This window comes from Xenopus tropicalis, chromosome 8 (genome assembly GCF_000004195.4).
Source record: "Xenopus tropicalis strain Nigerian chromosome 8, UCB_Xtro_10.0, whole genome shotgun sequence".
Lineage (NCBI taxonomy): Eukaryota > Metazoa > Chordata > Amphibia > Anura > Pipidae > Xenopus > Xenopus tropicalis.
In genome coordinates, this window is record NC_030684.2 from 125,055,205 (window position 1) to 125,063,526 (window position 8,322).

Genomic DNA, 8,322 nt, shown 5'->3' on the forward strand with positions numbered 1-8,322 from the left:
GTGAGTGCCGTTCTTCTCTGCTTACCTATATATATATATATATATATATATATATATATATATATATATATCAGTATATGGCAGATACATATATACAGAATATGCCAGAAATATTGGTTGCTTGCCTATATGTTATCAGAATATATAAACTGATGCTAACCTGGAACTTTTCTTGGAACTCATCAGGGCTTAGTTGCTCGTTTCTTTAAAATTATGTTTTGGAAATATGAATTTTTTGAAGGCCTCCTTTACATCTTTGTTTCTCAGTGTATAAATAAATGGGTTTAGAAATGGGATGAGAACAGTGTATATGAGGGCAATGAACTTGTCCAAATCGCTGAATGAAGGTCTGATGTACATAAGGATCACAGTTCCATAAAATAAACTGGCTACAATAAGATGGGACGAGCATGTGGAGAAGGCTTTCTTTTTACCATCGACATTCCTAATTCTGGAGATAGTTATAATTATATGGATATAAAGCCCTATAATAAGCATGAAAGGTGCAAGCCCAGCAAATACAGTTATTATACTTGTTGCTACATTGCTGATGATAGGGTCGGAGCATGACAGATTTTGAAGAGCAGCCAAATCACAGAAGAAATGATTGACCTCTTTGGAAGCACAGAAATCCAGGTCTGCAGTGAATATTATAGGGATGATCCCAATGACAAAGCCACCGACCCATGGAATTGCAGCTAACATTAAACATAATCTGGGGTTCATAATGGCCCCATATCGTAGTGGGTTATTAATTGCTAAGTTTCTATCGAAGGCCATGACAGCAAGAAGACAACATTCTGTTACTCCGAAAGCGTTAAAAGCATAAAGCTGAGCAAAACACTCAATGAAAGCAATGTTTTTGTAGTCGGCAACGAGATTAGCTAGTAATTTGGGTATGGTGACAGACATAAAAAGAATTTCTAATCCTGCAAAGACACTGATAAAGAAATACATAGGGGTATGAAGCGAATGTTCAGTCTTAACAAGAACAATAATAGACAAGTTCCCGAGGACACTTATCATGCACATGACTAGGACTACAATGAAAATGAGAACCTGCAACTCGGGGAACCTGGAAAATGCTAGGAGGATGAATTCCTTCACTGCTGTGTTGTTGAAGTCTTCCATTGTGTACTAAGAACATATCTAATTATGACAGAGTCTTAAATATTTTTCCATTCTTTAATTGGAGGGCGATGACGACATTCTCCTGTCATCGAGAAATAAATGTGACATTAAGGCAGCTATATTGTACATAGATAAGGGTTGTTGTTGTTCATCATATGGTGTTCTGATACTTGCATCCTTGGACACTAGAAGACATATTACTAGTTTTCTTATGCATCTTTGAGACTGCTTTTCCATAACAAGAGAATAATTATAGAAAGTTAGCATTTTAACTTGAAATGGTTGTTCAAATATGGCCTTTTGCTTCCAAAACAGAGCTTATCCTGGAGATTTGTCTATAAAGGTTTTCATTCAGCCATGTCATGGTATATCTAGTAGAAGTAAATCTAGATCAACTGGACTTGATGAGAAATCATTTAAGATGTTTCACCATCCATCCGAGCAGCTTCTTCAGCTCCACTGACTGCTACGAGAAGTCCTCCTCATATAAACTCTTCCAATAATCCATATTAACTCTTTCAATACAAGGACTTTCCGTACCAATTAGTTGAACGGAAGAAGCTGTTCAGATCAGTAGTGAAACATCTTCAGTTTCTCTAGATTTACCCCTTTACTGCTTCAGCTGCATGGTGGAGAAGAAAAGAATAGGTGCACATCCAGAAAGTGTTATTCTATTCTCTGCAATGGGTGAAACTAATATATGGAGAAAAATGCAATCATAAAATAGAGAGTTTACCTGCTTTAAAATGATTCCATCAGACATAAAGCCAGTACAATATATGATTTATTAGCCAGTGTAAAAGTGTAAATCCTTTTCAAAATGTATGTTAATATACTGTAGCCGTGCCATTGGAGACATTGTCCTTGGATACCAAAACAATTGCAAAGATCTGTAATTGGCCTGGGATTTAACAAAGTTCCATATGAATATAAGTTTAACTCTATAACTACAAGATAAAGTTTTTGAAGATGAGTATGAATTGTGTCTGACCAATGGTATGTTGTTAGCATAACGGGACCATTACTTCAATTATCCAATTCTCATATGTTGAAAATAGCACTCAGCCTATTGTCCATGGTATTTCAAAGCTATGAAGAGGTATATGACAATGTGTGACCCATATTTAATGCATATGGTAACAAAATGTTCATGGTTATTGTCATTTTAGATACGAATATCAAGACATATACTGTACACAGTAGATATGGCACAAAGTAAAAGATGCCTTATATACAACTATACATAAAAGAGGCCTTTGCCTCATCAGGTACCAAAAAGCTGCTTGCATCACCATGAAAGCATTAGCATGGCATAGATCAGTGAACCAATGGGCATCCTTGGGAATCTTTGGGTTCTGGGACTGTGGTCTTTTACTGTAGTTTTCATGGCATGCCAAAGTTTATATAGCAAAGCAGTGTGGAACAGTGTGGTTTTTCGCAAGCCTGTGTGGGTCCTAACTGTCTGTTTGGTTTTCAGCCTTTTAAATCCCAAGCAATAGGGCTAGGCCAATAAATGAAAAGTACCGTTTCGGTTCACTGGAAAATTAGTGAATCATTGAAAAGATTTGCATAACGGCGAAAACAATTTTTTAATTAAAGGACTTATGGTCCCCATACACGGGCCGATTATAGCTGTCGATGTTCGGCAGCTTATCGGCCCCTGTAGGGGCAGAACCGAGGGGCCTGGCTGACCAATATCTGGCCTGAAATTAGAAAACCCAGCCGGATCGGGGGCCGCATCGGCTCGTTGATGCGGTCCCTGAACCGACTGCCCCATTGCCGCATGCAGAATTCGATCGTTTGGCCCCAGTAGGTGGGGATATCGGGTGAAGATCCGCTCGCTTGGCGACATCACCAAGCGAGCGGATCTGCCCATGTATGGCCAGCTTTACTTATTAGGCAGAATATAGATAGCACTAGGGTTGTCATCCATCCAATTTTGAACCAGACACTCCAGTTCTCTAAAGGGTTTTCCCTTTAAAACCTCACCCTAGCATCATAACCCCAACCGACATCATCGTGCCCATCCCTGAAGTCATCATGCCAACCTCCCAGCATCACTGCCCCACTCATGATTCCATCAGCCCTGCCCCTTTGTTCAATTTTAGCCACCAATAAAGGCGGCAACCCTACACTGATGGCTTTTCTTTACAACTGTCAGCCTATGCTTTATGCCAGTGTAAGGCAAATCTAGTAAGGCCTGGTTTTTCTCATACAATTGAATCTGGCCCTACATATCCAAAAATATGATACAAATATTTAGGCAAAACACCCACTGCCAAGTTCTTAAGTGTCTCAGGAAGCAGCATCAAAACAAGAAATATTAATAGGGGTTTCTATAGGTCAGCAGCTGCACACAAGCCTAGCATCACCGTGAGCAATGCCAGTCACTGGATTGGTATAAAGGCTACGGCCGTGGGCAGTCTGACAGATTGGATTTAGCAAATGCTAGGATAAAGCTATTTGCCTAAATGCACAATGCTGTTGGTAATGTTAGGTAGAGGGTTGTTTTCCATTAATTTTGGTCTAGGGATCCCAGTAAATCTCAAGGCTACATTTATGAATATGAAAAACTTAAAGAGGCAACAGTTTGGGGAAGGCTCATTCAACACAATAATGCCCCTGTGCACAAAGAGATGACAATACAAAATAGATTTGCTGAGATGAGAGTGAAAAAACGTGACTGGCCTGTACAGAACCCAGAAATTAATCCAACTTGATATCTCTCTGTAATAAATTGGAACCCCCAGCTGGAGGCCAGCCCTCTGCCACAACATCATTGCCCAACCAAGGGGCACAGACGCAGCAGCATAACTTGCAAGCATTGCCCCCCCCCACATGAAAATATATATTTAGAGGGGCCTGGAACGAGTAGTCATTCCTTCCCCACCCCCTCCTGCCATGCTTGGAAAGAGTTAAGGCAGGAGAAAGCTGGCCTGGGGGCGGAGTAAGAGAGGGAAGTGATGTCAGAAGCACTCTGTAATATAATGTTATTAGTTGCAGTATATATACACTAACCCCTCACTGTACTGCTGGCTTTGGCTGCTTGTAGTCTCTTGCTGTATATTAACAGTTTTACAGCATTTAATCCCTCTGTAGTCACTCAGGCAGCATGGAAATCAGCCTGGGCCCAAAGTGTATCCTCTGTATTATATAGAAATCCAGACTGTGACACTGAGCTGCTGCTACTGCAACTCATTACAGTATACAGACAGCTGTAATTAGAGTATACAGAGAGAGCTGTAGTTGGAGTATACAGAGAGGGTTATAGTTGGAGTATACAGAGAGCTATAGATGGAGTATACAGTGAGCTATAGTTGGAGTATACAGAGAGCTGTAATTAGAGTATACAGAGAGCTATAGTTGGAGTATACAGAGAGCTATAGTTGTAGTATACAGAGAGCTATAGTTGGAGTATACAGAGAGCTATAGTTGGAGTATACAGAGAGCTGTAATTAGAGTATACAGAGAGCTGTAGTTGGAGTATACAGAGAGCTATAGTTGGATTATACAGAGAGAGTTATAGTTGGAGTATGCAGAGAGCTATAGTTGGAGTATACAGAGAGTTATAGTTGGAGTATACAGAGAGCTGTAGTTGGAGTATACAGAGAGCTATAGTTGGAGTATACAGAGAGCTGTAATTAGAGTATACAGAGAGCTATAGTTGGAGTATTCAGAGAGCTGTAATTAGAGTATACAGAGAGCTATAGTTGGAGTATACAGAGAGCTATAGTTGGAGTATACAGAGAGCTATAGTTGTAGTATACAGAGAGCTATAGTTGGAGTATACAGAGAGCTATAGTTGGAGTATACAGAGAGCTATAGTTGGAGTATACAGAGAGCTGTAATTAGAGTATACAGAGAGCTGTAGTTGGAGTATACAGAGAGCTATAGTTGGATTATACAGAGAGAGTTATAGTTGGAGTATGCAGAGAGCTATAGTTGGAGTATACAGAGAGTTATAGTTGGAGTATACAGAGAGCTGTAGTTGGAGTATACAGAGAGCTATAGTTGGAGTATACAGAGAGCTGTAATTAGAGTATACAGAGAGCTATAGTTGGAGTATTCAGAGAGCTGTAATTAGAGTATACAGAGAGCTATAGTTGGAGTATACAGAGAGCTATAGTTGGAGTATACAGAGAGCTATAGTTGTAGTATACAGAGAGCTATAGTTGGAGTATACAGAGAGCTATAGTTGGAGTATACAGAGAGCTGTAATTAGAGTATACAGAGAGCTGTAGTTGGAGTATACAGAGAGCTATAGTTGGATTATACAGAGAGAGTTATAGTTGGAGTATGCAGAGAGCTATAGTTGGAGTATACAGAGAGTTATAGTTGGAGTATACAGAGAGCTATAGTTGGAGGTGGGGCTCAGTTAGTAATAGGGCAAAGCCAGCCTGCTGTCAGTTTGACCTTTAATTTTACTGGGCCTTATCCAGTTGCAGATGTCATCTATCTATATACTATTAACTCAGAACCTGCCAGATAGCCATCTAGTTATTTGGACCACATTCTAGCGGCCCTGTTATTCCCTGTAGAGGCTACACATTGTCATTCAGGCTGTGTAGTACTAGGGCAGAAGTAGTTCTACTGTGTTTCGGCACATATATATATATATATATAGAGAGAGAGAGAGAGAGAGAGAGAGAGAGAGAGAGAGAGAGAGGAGGGGATTACAGTACAGTTGCCCCTGTGCAGGCCCGGATTTGTGGAGAGGCCACAAAGGCCCGGGCCTAGGGCGGCAGAAGTTTAGGGGCGGCATGCCGCCCCGCCGCAAGAACATTTTTTAATTTTGCTCCCATACGGAGCAGTCGGGACCTCTCCCCACTGCTCCGTATGGGAGTTAAAAAGAGCGTTCACGCATGCGCTGGCGCTTTGTGCATGCGCAATGGGGAGCTGGCGCTTTGCGCATGCGCACTGGGGGCGCGCTTGCGCATGCGCACCGGGGGCGCGTTTGCGCATGCGCACTGGGGTGCGCGTTCGCGCATGCGCATGGGGGACTCCCACAGGGGCGGCCTCGGGGCGCACCAAAGAGAAATCCGGCCCTGCCCCTGTGAGTGTATCATGGACCATGTGGCAGACCTCTCTCTTTTACATAATGTTATTAATTGCAGTATATACACATTTACTCCTCATTATTATACTAGCATTGGGGGTAGAACTATTTGGGCAGGCTGCTCAATAGTCGTTTCCTTGTTGTTGTTACAGCAGTTAATCACACTGTAGTCGCTTAGGCAGCAGGGGAGTCAGTCTGGGCCCAAAAAGGCATCCTCTCTATTATATATAGAAATCCAGGCTGTGACGTGTCCAATAAATATACCTCCATAGCTGGCCATGCCTGTAATTGCACACGGTCATAGATTATTTAAAGGTATTTCAATAATGGAAAGTATTTATTTATGTTTTGCATACATTATATTTAAATAATACATAAATATTTATACCATACAGCTAATGGCCAATTTTATTCCATCCTGTGGTACAGTATGTGTGATACAAAAAGAAAAACAAATAGTTATAAAGTTATGGTTGGGCTCATTGTGGCGGTAGGACCTTGCCAGAGTACTGCACAGGAAATTTTAGAAGAGGGTGAAAGGAGCTTCTCTCCTTTGACTGCACGGTGGGTTGATTGATACAGATGCTACTACTGCTTGTGCTAGGTGTCAGCCTGCTTGGATTTCTTATCATCGAGGCAGCAGGGCTGCTGAACTTCTCTCATGGTGGGAGGTGCAGCCCCTGCTGGCAGCAGAGTTTGGGGCCATCCTCTCTGTAGGTAGAGGCAGCCTATGCTCAGTGGTGGATATAATAACATAGTGCTGAGGAACAGCATAGTAAGGAACGGCAGAGCATAGTAGCGACCTCTTATGGAATTCTGGCTTTGAATATTTCCTTGGGGTGAGGCTGGCAAGGTCCTATTTATTTGATAAAATGTGAATAAATGCTGTGGCCTCTTTTTACCCATTTCTGGCTCCTGGTGTTGCATTAAAGTATGTAACAATGGGGTTCAGAGGGATGGTTGAAAGCGAAGGGCAATTGAGGAGTCCCCTTGTCATGGGTGAATGAGCTACAGCTGTGGGTGGGTTGGCTCCCTAAGAAAAGATTAAGAGATATTATTGGAGCTAAACTGGGGTAAAAAAATGTCAGATTCACTAAAATCTTAATCTGTTTCATAAATATGGCATTTTTGTACACTTTGTTGTTCCAGAATGCCACTGTAGTGAATTCAGAGTCCCAAATGCGGAATCAATGTATGCCAACCTGAAGTTGGTGTAAGCTTTTTGGCTTTAGATAAACTTAAACGGATGAAATTGCTTTACTCTTAAAATTAAAGCATAGGGTGGTGTAAAAAGAAGAAAGTTGGCTTTTAGAGAATTGCAAATTAGCTATTGGTATTTTTAACATATAAATAAATATTTGAAGCCTAATGTAACACCATATTTTCCTAAAGGCTACTTTTGTGAATTTTGAGAGTTTTTGGCTTTTAGAGACTTAAAGGAGACATATTGGATAAATGGGAAAACCCTAATTTTGTAGGCAATTATGAATAATATACGGTGCTGGTTTCCCTTTGGGCTAAAAATTAACCCTATCTGTAACAATGGCCCCTTTATTGGAGCTCCCTATAGATCTTTCTGAGTTTGAAATGGAGAGTGGGCGTGTCCTAACGGTCCCTGCCAGAAGCACAGTAGGAGGGGGAGAGCCAATCACAGCCCTGCACTCACACAAGCACAGACAGGCTTCAGTTCCCTATCAGGTAAGCCTAGCTGCTGATTGGTTCCTATCCTACAGTGCAGTGTACGGAGGGCTGCCGGCTCCCCAGCTCATCCAGAGAATTCAGCCAGCAGGAAGTGGAACAGATGGGCGCGGCTAGTGGGGTTTTTGTGGAATTTCTCAATAAATCAGTCAGAAACACAACTTTTTAAGCACAATCCTTCTATATCTGTAGGAGTATAATTCACTGGTACATTCATAATTTTTATAGGATATGTCTCCTTTAAAATGTGAAAGCTGTGTTGGCCTGGAAATCCCCTGTGTATTAGGTAGTCAGACAGGCTTAGGATTTGATTCTCTGTATTTAGTTTTTAGGGAAAAAGCCTTAAATAAACTGGCTAATGGCCATTATTTAACCACCTGTGTATCTGCTAAGACAATCTTACACCCAGGAGACCACAATCCCCCAACAACTGCAAT

General features: G+C 41.4%; 1 protein-coding gene across 1 annotated transcript; it reads right to left on the reverse strand.

The window, feature by feature from the left end:
• Nucleotides 1-189: 189 nt before the first annotated feature.
• Nucleotides 190-1,131, reverse strand: LOC100493003 (olfactory receptor 5V1-like). The gene has a single exon (XM_002937769.4). It carries the CDS (start codon nt 1,129-1,131, stop codon nt 190-192), a length of 942 nt encoding a protein of 313 aa, XP_002937815.2.
• Between the last annotated feature and the right edge of the window lie 7,191 nt (nt 1,132-8,322).

Excerpts from the sequence above, each read along its gene's own strand:
- LOC100493003 (XM_002937769.4), bottom strand. The coding sequence starts at position 1,131 with ATGGAAGACTTCAACAACACAGCAGTGAAGGAATTCATCCTCCTAGCA.